Genomic DNA, 13,702 nt, shown 5'->3' with positions numbered 1-13,702 from the left:
TAATAAAACTAAAACCGAAAGCAGAAAAAATAAACCTAAATAGAAATGACCAAAAAACCTAATACAAAAGACAAAAGCAATATTAACATTAAAATTACTAAACCTTCAAATAAATTCACAATGAAAATAAAAACATAAATTTAAAGTACTAATATTTCACCATATTTGCACTAAAACTGCTAAAAGTAAAACTGAAAATAATAATAATAATAATGCTTGTAATAAACAGAAGATCAATAATAGTAATAATAATAATAATAATAATAATAATAATAGCACACAATAAAATTTAATCTAAAATTAAAACTAAAAGTATAAGTATGAAAGTTAATTCAAAATACCAATAAATAATTTAATAGTTCATATATATTTATATACTAAAATAACAGCCTGGACGTAAAAATAACATTATTTTATTTTATTTTATTTTATTTTATTATTATAAATGTTTTTTTATCATTATATTTTCAACCTTTAATGGACTTTAAGTTATAGTATTTATATTATAATTGCAATATTATAATTATTATAATTAGTGTATAATGTAATATAATAGTTAATATACACATAAGTTAATAATAATACTAGTTGGAAGGAGCATGTTGGATATAATTAGACTCCATTTTAGGTTCAAGATGTCCTAGTTTGTGTCTCCAGAATATGCGGTGAGAAATAGGGGCAAAAACAAAACACAAAAAGCAAGAATATCATTACCTAATAATTTCCATGCAGGCAATTACAGCAGCTCTTTAGCTGCGCCGGTGTGTTGAAGATAGCTTTCTCTCATTAGCATGCTAATGCGCAAACAGCGGGGTGTGTTGGATCTTCAACATTTTACGATTCACCTCATTACACATTAATGAGATTTAAAAGTGAAGGCAAAATAAAAACCCGTCTTTGTGAAGTTGGAGGGATGTGTTGAAATCAAAGACGCTCATTAGCAGGTGAGTCGCTTCAAACGGAACGATTCACTCGTGGGACAGGACAGGACGGGAGCGTGTCTTACCCGGGTGAGGTGAATGACGCCCTGAGACGTGACTGAACAGCCCATGAAGCCCACAAACTGCAGATCGGGACAGTTCTCTGCAAACGCCTGCACCGATTTATCCGTCACCTGAGAAACAGAGGAACAAAAACACGTCAAAACCAGACACAGCTCTTACTATTAATATTGGTTCCGTAACTAGTGCTTTAACCAGTTCTGGTAAAGCTGATCTTCTGTTTATTACAAGCAAAACTTGCTTGATTCTTGAAAAACACAGAAAAGCCCTAAATTTAAACAAGGGATACAGGAGATGTCTGCACAAAAAAAAAAAAAAAGAAGAAGAAGAAGAAGAAGAAATTAAACACGTAAAAATAAAATTATTAAAACATAAAATTAAAATAAAACAGAAACTATAAGGACAAAAACTAATCCTAAATAATAGGGAAAACTTTTTTATATTATTTTTATTGATTTTTTAGTGTGTGTAAAGGGCATATTTACATTAAAAAAAAGATAAATAAAAACCAGACACACAAATAACTTGACAAACATGACAAAGATGTTAAAATGCAGGGTGAAGACAATTTAATAGGCTTACATTATAATGTTTATATTAAATTTGAAAAATCATATTTTAAACAAAAAAAGTACGTTGTATTAAAAAAGAAGCTAAATAGAAATTACAAAAAAAGCACATAAAATTACTAAACCATAAAATAAATTTAGAATGAAAACTGAAAACACATATTTGAAGTAATAATATTTTACCAAAGCATTACAATTGTGAAAAGTAAAATTGAAATAAAAAAATTAAAGTTTAAATATAATTTTTACAAAAATAAATTAATAAATATTTTTACAAATATCTTCATAATTATGAAGTCAATTTAATAGACTTAAGTTATAATGTTTTATTACATTTAAAAAAAATCATATTTTAAACTAATTCATGTTTAAAATTAACATAATTTTACAAATCATATTTGTTTTAAATATTGCACTGAATAATTAAACTGATATCTTTTAGACTTTAATAGACTTTAGTATTCAATATTTATATTAAAATTTATATTAAAATAGCAATTTATATTATATTATATTATATTATATTTTTTTTTTTTATTAAACATGTTTTGGAATTTAATATTTAATTGATATTGTAATATAATATTACATATTATACGATGTATAATTTTATTATACTTATATCATATATTATAGCACAAAAACATTAAGTTATAATATTTATATTAAATTTGAAAAATCATATTTTAAATGAATTTATATTTTAAATTAAAATCATATTTTACAAATTATATTTTTTTAAAATGAAGGATTAAAACCAAATATTTACACTGATATCTTTTGGATATCTTTTTAATAGCCTTTAATATTCAATATTTACATTAAAATTTATATTAAAATAGCAATTTATATTATATTATATTAAACTTGTGTTTTGGACCTTAATATTTAATTGATATTGTAATATAGGATTACATATATTATGTATAATTGTATTATACTTATATCATATATTATAGCACTGAAAAAGTACAAAGATGTAACAACTTTTGGACTTTAATAGACTGAAGTTGTAATATTCATATTATATTTGTGATATTATAATATTATAATGAGCATATAAATGTTCATAATACAATAGAACAATACACCACACTGAATCATTAAATGGTTTTAAAAACTTATGAAAAGTTCAATCTTGCATCCAATTAGCTCGTCTCCTCACTTTGACCTTTGACCTTATGCAAAAGGAAGATGCATTTAATCAATTTCCCCTGGCAATACAGAAACCAAATCGAATCTGTGCTGATCAAACTGAGCTGATGCGACTAATGGCTTAACAAACTCAATAAGAGCAGCGTGATCTCAGCGGCCGTCCTCTCAGTCACCCGTCCCGGGTCAGAGGTCAAGCGCCGCCTGTCACATATAGCACGATGCTTATAAATGGTGATTCTGGCACACTTTTCCTGGCACGACCACAAACATTATTTAAAGCACACGGCAAGCTGATGTGAAAAACAGACTGTTATTTCAGGCCGTACATCACACGGCTTTTGCTACCTGTATCTTAAAGGTCATCTGGGCGAACGCAAGTAAGACAGAGGACCGCAGTGGAGGAATTACACCAGTGCCTCATCCATCTTAAGACTCTTTCTAAGACATCAGGGGAATGTGGGGATTCTAGAAGCTTCTCTGACATCCCAGTGACCCCTGCAGGACATTCATTCATCTGGAGTGACGGGATGGGAACCCATTCACACCCCTGACTCTACAAACACACTCAGGACTAAGTTCACAATTTCACGATTCAATTCGATTTTGATTCACAAATGTGCAATTTGATTCAGTTATCAGGAATACTGCATTGGTACATTAATTAGTATATTGAGATTTTTTGCATTACTGTAAATTTGAATTAGACGGAAATGTTTTTAAATATGAAAATAATGCAAAAAAAAAAAAAAAAACAATTGATATTGACTTAATTGTCTTTATGCAACATATTTTGATTGTAATTTCTGTTATATTTCTATTATTATATGTTATATAGGACACTATTATATATCATTATCATTATTATTATTATTATTATTATTATTATTATTATATATATTGTATTATGCTTCGTTTAAAAAAGCATAAATTAGTAAATCACTTACTACAATAATGTATGCATGGTGTATAAATATTTGTCAATGAATAAATGAATAAATAAATAAATATTTCACTAATCACTGATGCATCATATGAATTAATTAAATTATTATTATTATTTTTTATTTATTTATTTATTTATTTTTTAATGACGAGAAATGTGTTTTATTCTCATGGAAATTATGCAAAATAAAGCAAAAACCCCAAATTATCACTTATCCTAATAACTGTAAATAAACACTACAATACATTTTCTTAATGCATCAGACAATTTCCTATTTCTTTTGATTTTGTGGTGAGATTTCTTGGCAGGTTTCTTACATGCATGGTTTATAAATATTTCACCAATAAATAAACACATAAATAAAACAAAATTTTACGTTTGTCATGAAAAGTATGCAAAACAATGCAATGCTAAATTATCAATGATCGTTATTTCAATTATATTTCTATTATTATATATGTTACACTATTATATATAATTTTTTATTATTATTACTATTATTATTTTAATATAACTGTATTATGATTAATTTAAATCAGCATAAATTAATAAATTACTGCAATGATGTATGCACGCATGGTGTATAAATATTTTGCCAATAAATTAAAATAAATAAATAAATAAACAAACAAACATACTTTTTACTAATCACTGATGCATCACATGAATTAATTAAATGTATTATTTTTATATGGATATTTATAATGCATAAATATATGTAAATGTATAATTATATTTATTTATTTACTTATTAAGAGAATGTGTTTTATTATCGTGGAAATTATGCAAAACAAAGCATAAACTCTAAATGATCAATTATCCTAAAAACTGTAAAACATTACAATACATTTTCTTAATGTATCATATAATTTCTTATTATTTTTGATTTTGGGGTGACATTTCTTGAAAAAAAAATTAAATAAATAAATAAATAAATAAATAAATAAATATATAAAGAGACATAAGTTTATATATTTATAATTATTTATATCATATACAACTTAATTTTTTATAACAATTATTATTATTTTCATATATTTTGCGATATGATTCATTTAAATTCAATACTCCAATGTTGTATGCATGGTGTATATTTGTACTTTTATTTTGTACTTTAGATAATATTTGTTAGTTTTCAATTGTTTTAAAGAAAAAAAAACTCTCAACTGATGCTGTAAACTACAACAAACCCTGTCAGTTGGTGCATAATTATATTAAAGTTATTTATAAACAAACACTTAAATTGCACACAAGGCAGTGTTAAAAGTAAAATTATTATATAATAAAAATGTATTATAATGTTTTTTAATAATATGATCCTGTTTTTACTTTAGTTTGTTGAAATAAAAACATTTAAACACTGGGATGCATAACTTATTTTCAAGATTTATTCAAACCTGCATTAAAAATTGAAGAACAGATCAAGTAAAATATAATGAATATGTAATATAGTGCATATAATTATCATAATAAGTTATTTTGTCTAGCCACAAAGCCACATTTATTGACTGAATTTCATTCTAAAACTAATTTTGAATTTGAAAGCTGAAACATTGTTTCATATCAAAAGTAACAAAGCACAAAGGTTACTGCAATTATTGGATGGGAGGTGTTACATTCTAACAATGTTACAGTTTAATTTTTGTTCATGTATCAACTGAAAACAGCAGAGATCGATTCTTTGGGTTCAAGAATCAATATCAGTTCATCGACATGAGAATCGCTATTGTCACCGCAGCTCACATAAGGGCATGTGCTGCATTTGGCAGCTCGTCCTCTTGTCTTTAACACCGTGAACTCCGTAAAACAGCAGTGGGTCTGGCTGTGGATTGAGCTGGACTCCTCCTGCTTTTAAAGCCTTGGATGGCAATTTCAGCTCAGAACAGAGACGTGAACAAACGCCTGCCAGCATTCAGCGTGTCACAGCGGCCAGAGCCATAATTCATACTCTTTAATTGTTCACGCACCTTTATTTTCAGTCATCAAAATTCCTAAATCATGACAATGATCATTTATTTTGCGACTACACGATTGGAAACATGTTCAGGCTGTATTTCACCCCAACAACCAAAAGAAAACCATAAATGAGAAATTATATTTTACATAAGGAAAAGCATATTTTTTTATGACACGTTGAGTTTTAATTTTGTAGTTCTAGAATTTAAAATAGCATAAATTAATGCACACACTACATTGCATGCATAAATAGAAATAAATGTTTGTATTCAGTAAATTAGCCGTTTTATTTTTTGCATTATATTAAATAAGAATCAAAAGGAAACATGCTTAAAAAAAGGGAAAATAGCCTTAGCATTAAAAATATTTGCATTGAGTTTGATAGTTTTTAATATTATAGTTATACTGTTTTCATTATGATTAATTTACATCAGCGTACTATACATTAATAAACATGTTACTGTGTTAAATAATTTTTGCATTACAGTAAATGAGAATTAGAGGGAAATGCTTTTAAAATGTCATGAAAATAATATTAAACAATGCAAAAAGTAACTAAATACTGATTTATTTCCTTTATGCAGCATTTAATTGTCTTTTCTGATTTTGGCATGACATTTCTTGACAGGTTTCATGAGATTTATGACACTTTCAGAACAAAAGAAAAGCAAAAATAAAAAATACAAAAGAAAAGAAGCAGACTTTTTTTTATTAAAATATAAAATAAAACAATTACTGCATGTCATAATTATTTAATTAATAAAAATGTAACATTAAACACACTTTTTTAAAATTAAAATAAAACAAATAAAGACACATTTATTTTTTTCCTGCATGTCATAATTATTTAAATCGTATGTCAAATCAAATGTAACACTGACATTTTTTTTTCTAAATCTAGAAATTTAAATCTTTAATTTCCAAAAAATAATAAATAAACACACACATTAGCCCCACCTAATTCTCAAAAATAATTACTTAACTAACTACTAAAAAACTAACAGCTAAATTTACAGTTAATCTGAGTAGTGTGTACCCAACAAAATGTATTTATTTACAAATATTTATATAATTATATAATATAAGCAAAAAAATAAACTATTTTAAGCATTATTAAGAATACTTTCAATGCATTACATTGAGTGTTTATTTACGTATTTATTGCAATGCTAATTGGAGTGAAACGTGTTTTATCATTGTGAAAATTATGCAAGGCAATGCAAACAAATCTAACCAATCAATAATCCTATATACTGGCTTCATTTTTGTTATGCAAAATTAAATTCATTTATTTTGAGGTGACATTTCTTGACAGGTTTCATGCAATTCACAGCACTCAGAAAAACAAAACAAAAAAACTTGTGCAGCTAGATTTACAAAAGAAGAGAAATAAAAAAATTAAAGAAAAAATGTAGAAATTAAAAATGTTTAAAAAAAATGAGCAGACAGCAGACGATCCATCTACAAAACAACAGCAGTCTCCTGAATCTAAATATTGCACATGTGGTTGTAAGAGCGCGAGACATCGACCGACAGAACGATCCGTTCACAAACATACACACGCGCATGTTAACGGCTCCTCTGACTATGTTTCTTTCTGTCAGACGGTGAATAGATTACAGAAGCGCGCGGCCCATTCATTCTCATTACTTTATTTGGGCTCGTAACAAGCAGCCGTTCTAACAGCCAATTTACCCTGCAAATGTGCGTCTCTAAAGCGTCCGCAGCAGGGCGTCAAAAGTGCTGATCATCCGTTTTCGGCCGCACTTCCTGTCGCCACCCACCACGCAGAGAGGCATTATGGGAGGTGGGAATAAAGAGAGAGGAGCAGAGCTTTATCAATGAGATGGATGCGGGTCAGCGGGACGCTCATCTATCAGCCTAATTGTGCTGCGTCCATCTACTCGTGGGACGGAGAGATGCAGGTGTTAACATGCCCAATGCATCTGTGTCATTTATAAGACTGATGGGGAATCACAGGGAAACCTATAATGACCCCAAAAACACTAAAACTAGTCCACACGCTGCAGGTTGAGTCATTACCACTGATACGCTTCCTAAAACAGACCTGCGTGAACGAAGACAAACACTAACCTTCTTCCGTACTTATGGACTTTTCTCACATTTCCGGGTTTCTCATAACGGAAGTCGTCATAGTTGGGTAAAATCCGAGAGCAGTGAATGGGAGAGTACCACAAATATATTTTTTTGCATTCCCATTTGCTCAAATAACAAAAGAAAAACTACAAGATAGTGTTTTCAAGACTTTCAAATCAAAGGAAAAAAAAACAGAGAGAGACTGATTTCGGCAGTCAGAAGAGAGAACGATGTCAAATTTACTGTCTCTCGCATAGACCAAGTAGAAGTCCACTTCCAGAACAACAATTTACAAATAATTTACTCACCCCCTTGTCATCCACGATGTTCATGTCTTTCTTTCTTCAGGCGTTTTTTTGAGGGAAACATTTCAGCAATTTTGAACTTCCAAAATGCAGTTTAAATGCGGCTTCAAACGATCCCAAATGCGGTTGTAAACGATGAGAAAGAAGGGTCTTATCAAGCGAAACGATTGGTTATTTTAATAAAAATAATACAATTTATATACTGTTTAATGTCAAACGCTCGTCTTGTCTTACTCTGCCTGGACTGTTTCTTCCCGGTTTATGACAGTTAGGGTATGTCGAAAAACTCCCATCTCATGTTCTCCCTCAACTTCAAAATCATCCTGTATCACTGTTTACCTTTTTTGTTAAGGATGTTTGAATTTCTTTACATGTTCACTTTGCAAAGACTGGGTCGGTACTTCTACAGCGATGTAGGATGATTTTGAAATGATTTTTGAAGTTGAGGGAGAAAATACTATTGGAGTTTTTTGACATTCCCTAACTGTCTTGAGCCACAGTGCACAGAGTTCAGGGACAAAAAGGCAAGACAAGCGTTTGAGATTAAAAAAAAAAAAAAGAACTTAAATTATATTTTTTTTTATGAAAATAACCGATCGTTTTGCTAGATAAAGACCCTTCTTCCTCGGCTGGGATCGTTTACAACCGCATTTTATAAGTTCAAAATCGGGGCACCATGTCAGTTCATTATATGGAGAAAATGCAGAAATATTTTCCTCAAAAACCATAGTTTCTTTACGACTGAAGAAAGAAAGACATGAACATCGTGGATGACAATGGGGTGAGTACATTATATGTGAATCTTTGTTTTGGAAGTGGACTACTTCTTTAATTTGTTTTTTTTTGTTGAAACAAAGTATAGTGTTATAAATGTACATAATTTTAAAAATCAAAATATAAAAAACTTTAAAGGATTTATGGTGACGATGACCGTTGAAACGCGTCATCACAGGCTTGTGAAAAGGACCTGTTATTCATTTATTTACTTTCTTAATAGAGACAATGCACATTGATGAACATCAGTATAAAATATCAATTGTTAACAGATTATAGAAACATTGCTGAAGTTCATGTGTTGTTGGAACAATGTATAATTCTTTAAATCATAAAAATGTAATATTAAATAATTTTTTTAAAATTAAATAAAAAAAAACAATTACTAAAAAAACACCTTAAAAATATTTTGTTTTAATCATTTAATTATTGTTTTAGTTATGTCTTAATTATTTAAACCATAAAGACGTAACATTTTTCTTTTTTTCTTTTTTTTTATTAAAAATAAAACAATTACTGAAAGACACATTTAAAAACATTTTTTTTTCTTGCATGTCATAATAATTTAATAATAATTTAATTTTAATTAAAATAAAAACTAAAACAAAAGCTCGTCTAACTTACATCCCTGCTCCGGCATCGGTAGATAAAAAATAAGACAATTACTGAAAAAGACGTTTAAAATTGTTTTACTTTTTTCCCTGCATGTCTTAATTTAAATCATAAAAATGTAACATTAAATACAAATTTTTAATTAACATAAAAAATTAAATAATTACTAAAAAAACATCCTTTTCCCTGCATGTCATAATTATTTAAATCATAATAATTTAACATTAAATACAATTTTTTATTTAAAATAAACATGAAGACAATTACTAAAAAAAAAAAAAAACACCTATAACAAATATTTAGTTTTCCTGCATGTCAGTTAATTAAATCATAAAAATATAATATTAAATACATTTTTTCCATTTAAAAAAAAAAAAAAGTAAAAAGCTCTAAGCCAAAAAAAAAAAAAAAAAAAAAAGAATAAATAAATGAATGGGGGGGGAAAAAAGCACATTGCAAAAAACTAATTCTCAAAACTAATGATAATTCTAATAAAAATTAACTAAATAACTAACTACTAAACAGCTAAATTTACAGTCAATCTGTGTAGTGTGCACCCAACAAAATGTTTATTTAAAAATATTTATTCACTTATATATTTATATAATATAAACAAAAATAAATAAAAATATAAGAATAAATAATAAATGTATTTATGATATTTATTTATTTAAAAGATTTTATTATACTTTTTTATTCATGTTATTTATTTATTTATTTATTTATTAAAAATAAATTAATTAAAATTAAATAGAAATACAAGAATAAATAATAGATAATGTAGATAGATGACAATAAATAGATAATGTCATCAATAATTTTCAACTGTTAGGATGAGCTCCATAAAATAAATTAATAAAAAATGAATGAATATATAAAATATAATATAATTTAATTTTATTGGGGGTTCTAAATGCAAAAACTGAAGCTGCAGCAAACCAAACAATTCACAGTTTACTCAATTTAATCTATTAACAATCTATGGTTTTTATAGTAGGCATGGTCAAAAATGGCATCATTAAACAGGTGTAACATTAAGCTGCTGCCATGCATGTTTTATATTACAGCAGCGAGATGCTAAACAATCGATATAGTCCTCAGATGTGTGTGTGTGAGTGTGTGTGTGTGAATGCAGAGGTCAGTGTGAAGTGTGCGAGAGCGTCTCATTAGTCTGCCGTGCGTCTCTCCCGTCAGCATCACGCGTGTCACCCCAGAACAAACACCCACGCGCTCCCGCCCGCCGGGAATATTTATCAATTAACAGCACAGCGCTAATTAACACACTCAGCATTCAGAGCGCGAGCCGCTGACCTTCAACATGTTCTGATTATGGAGAGTTACTTTTTTAAAAAATATATTTAGATTTAGATTTAGCAAAGCACAATAAAAGCATCTGAATAAACATTAGACATTAAAGCAGAGTCGACCGCTGAGCATTTTAATCAACCGTGTAATTGTGAGCACAACGCAACCATTTATTCACAACAAACACAAAGAGTCACACTATTCAGGGCCCTGTGAGAAAGTTAGATTTTTTTTTCTGTATTCTTTTTTTTTTCCATTTTAATTTCATAAAACATATACATTTTAACAAAAGTTTAACCATTTTAAATTACATAAAAATTTTATTTTTAAAGCCAGTGAAATCTATTTTATTTATTTATTTATTTATTTACTTACATACATTAATATTTTTACAATAATATTATTTATTTATTTATTTACAGGTATTCTCTGTTGTCTATTTTATATTTTTCTGGTTTTATGCCTTAATATAAATTTATACATAAAGAAGGTTGTAATCAAAACAAAGGCATTAATTCTTTTTTGATTTTTTTATTTCATAAAACGTATACATTTTAACAAAAGGTTTAACCATGTAAAATTATTAAAAAAAAAATATATATATATACACTTTTAAAGCCAATAAAATTTGTTTTATTTATTTATTTATTTATTTATTTATATATAATTATTATTATGGATTCTGTTTTAATAGTTTAATTAAATATAAATATTAATCAAAAAGCACATCAAATCAATTCAATTTATAAAGCCTTACAATTTAAGAATTTACTAGCATTTTTACAATAACAGTGCTCTATATGAATTAATTAACATACTTTCAGATATTCTGTTGCTTTAATACAAGTTTATATATTAAAAGACAATAATTAAATGAAGGCATTAATTCTTTCTTTCTATTTTAATTTCATAAAGCTTGTACATTTTAACAAAAGTTTAACCATTTTAAAATGATACAAAAAATATTTTTTTAAAGCCAGCGAAATTTGTTTGATTGATTGATTGATCGATCGATCTCCACATTCAGTTTTATTTCTCCCAAATTCTTTTTTCCCCCTATTTTATTATTTCTGGGTTCTGTTTTAATAGTTTAATTAAATATTAATAATTAAAAAGCACATATCAAATACATTTAACAATTTAAGAATTTACTAACACTTTTACAAAAATAATGCCCTTTATTAATTTATTTACTTACTTACTTATACTTACTTACACTTACTTTCTTACTTACTTACAGATATTCTCTATTGTCTATTTTATATTTTACTGGTTTTATGCTTTAATACAAATTTATATAAAAAACGGTCATAATCAAATAAAGCCATTCATTCTTTCTTTCCATTTTAATTTCATAAAATGTATACATTTTAACAAAAGTTTAACCATTTACAATTATTTAAAAAATAATTTGTTTGTTTGTTTTTTATATTTTCCCCCAAACTAATTTTTATATCTCCCAAATACTTTTTTTCTTCTTCATTTCATTATTTCTGGATCCTGTTTTAATAGTTTCATTAAATATTAATAATCAAAAAGCACATCTAATCAATTACATTTATAAAGCCTTAACAATTTAAGAATTTACTAACATTTTTACAATAATAATGCCCTATATTATTTACTTTCAGGTATTCTCTGTTGTCTATTATATATTTTTCTGGTTTTATGCTTTAATACAAATTTATACATAAAATATCAAAATATCATTATTCATATCAAATGAAGGCATAAATCAATAATTTAATGTAAAAAATTAAATAAAAAACTTTTTAAAAATTAAAATATGGAAGAAATAGAATGATATTACCTGAAGCATTTTTATTATTTATTATTATTATTTATTTTTAATATTTTGGAAGTACATTTTCCTGCACAATAACTATATATATATATATATATATATACTATATATATATATATATATAACTGTACAAATAATAATTTGACTAAATATAACATAGCTAAATAACTCTCGCTAATCCTTATATGAAAAGACCTACAGACTATGTGATTTAAGCTAAACATCATCCAAAAAATTCTGCCTTTAAAGCTTTGAAATTCATAAATCATTCATAAATCAGTCTAGGAAGAAGATTGAACCCAAACAGAATGGGATGTTTCTGGTATGATATGTTATCGGCAGACACCCGGCCGTCTGGATGCTAATATTAATGTGATAAACGTCATTAATAACACAACGTCTGAATCCACACGACCATCACTTCACAAGCTTCGTGTCTGATTCTTTATCACTATTAAATCAGCAGCAGAAGCGTTTCAATACAAGCGGCTGAACTCAAGGGATTTACTTTCTGTCATCATTTACACAAGAATAGATATTCAACAGCTTTATTTCCCAAATACAAAAAGTGAATAATGATTCTAACAGTTTCGAAAACATAAAAAGTATCATAAAAGTTCCTTATTAAAATCTCCTTTTGCGTTTCAGAACACGTAAGAAAGTCAGTCATATGATTTTGGAACCAAATGCGTGTGTGTAAATCATGACAGAATCATTTTGGGTGGAATTATTTACGATCTATCATCATATTTCATCCAAAGCGCTGGTTAGGCCAACAGCAGTGTTACAGAATATTTACAAATATTTTAATGAGTTGCAATTATATTGCAGGAGTACAGTGAAGTTCTCATCTGCGCTAAACTGACGTGAGTCATACGGTAATTAATTGCGGTTGACGGTTATGGCTTTTTTTGCGGGAACGTCTGGCTTTAATTTTCAGGGCGTAACGAGTTACTCGTGACTAAAACATCTGTTTCACCCTCCAACACATTCACTCCAAAGCCAAAACAGCACAAATGCACTTATTATCATTGTAACATTAAGATTTTAGGTTAGAATTTACTTAAAAAATTATATATTATATTTGTTTTTTGTTTTACTTTTTATATTTTGTTTTTAATTTTATTAAATTTAATTTAGTTTTCATTTATTTATTTGAATATCTGATTATCTGAATATCC

The 13,702-nt window shown here is 27.3% G+C and overlaps 1 protein-coding gene across 4 annotated transcripts in view; it reads right to left on the bottom strand.

The window, feature by feature from the left end:
- Positions 1–13,702, bottom strand: part of fbxl17 (F-box and leucine-rich repeat protein 17) — a 269,969-nt gene that overhangs the window by 170,512 nt on the left and 85,755 nt on the right. For all 4 annotated transcript variants that reach the window (XM_051118072.1, XM_051118073.1, XM_051118074.1 and 1 more), the window contains exon 6: positions 1,007–1,114. In XM_051118072.1, the coding sequence (XP_050974029.1) occupies positions 1,007–1,114 (108 nt within the window). The remainder of the gene's footprint in view (positions 1–1,006; positions 1,115–13,702) is intronic.

This window comes from Labeo rohita, chromosome 8 (assembly GCF_022985175.1).
Source record: "Labeo rohita strain BAU-BD-2019 chromosome 8, IGBB_LRoh.1.0, whole genome shotgun sequence".
Lineage (NCBI taxonomy): Eukaryota > Metazoa > Chordata > Actinopteri > Cypriniformes > Cyprinidae > Labeo > Labeo rohita.
The sequence above is the reverse complement of the archived record's forward strand: the minus strand, read 5'-3'. Positions and strand labels throughout refer to the sequence as shown.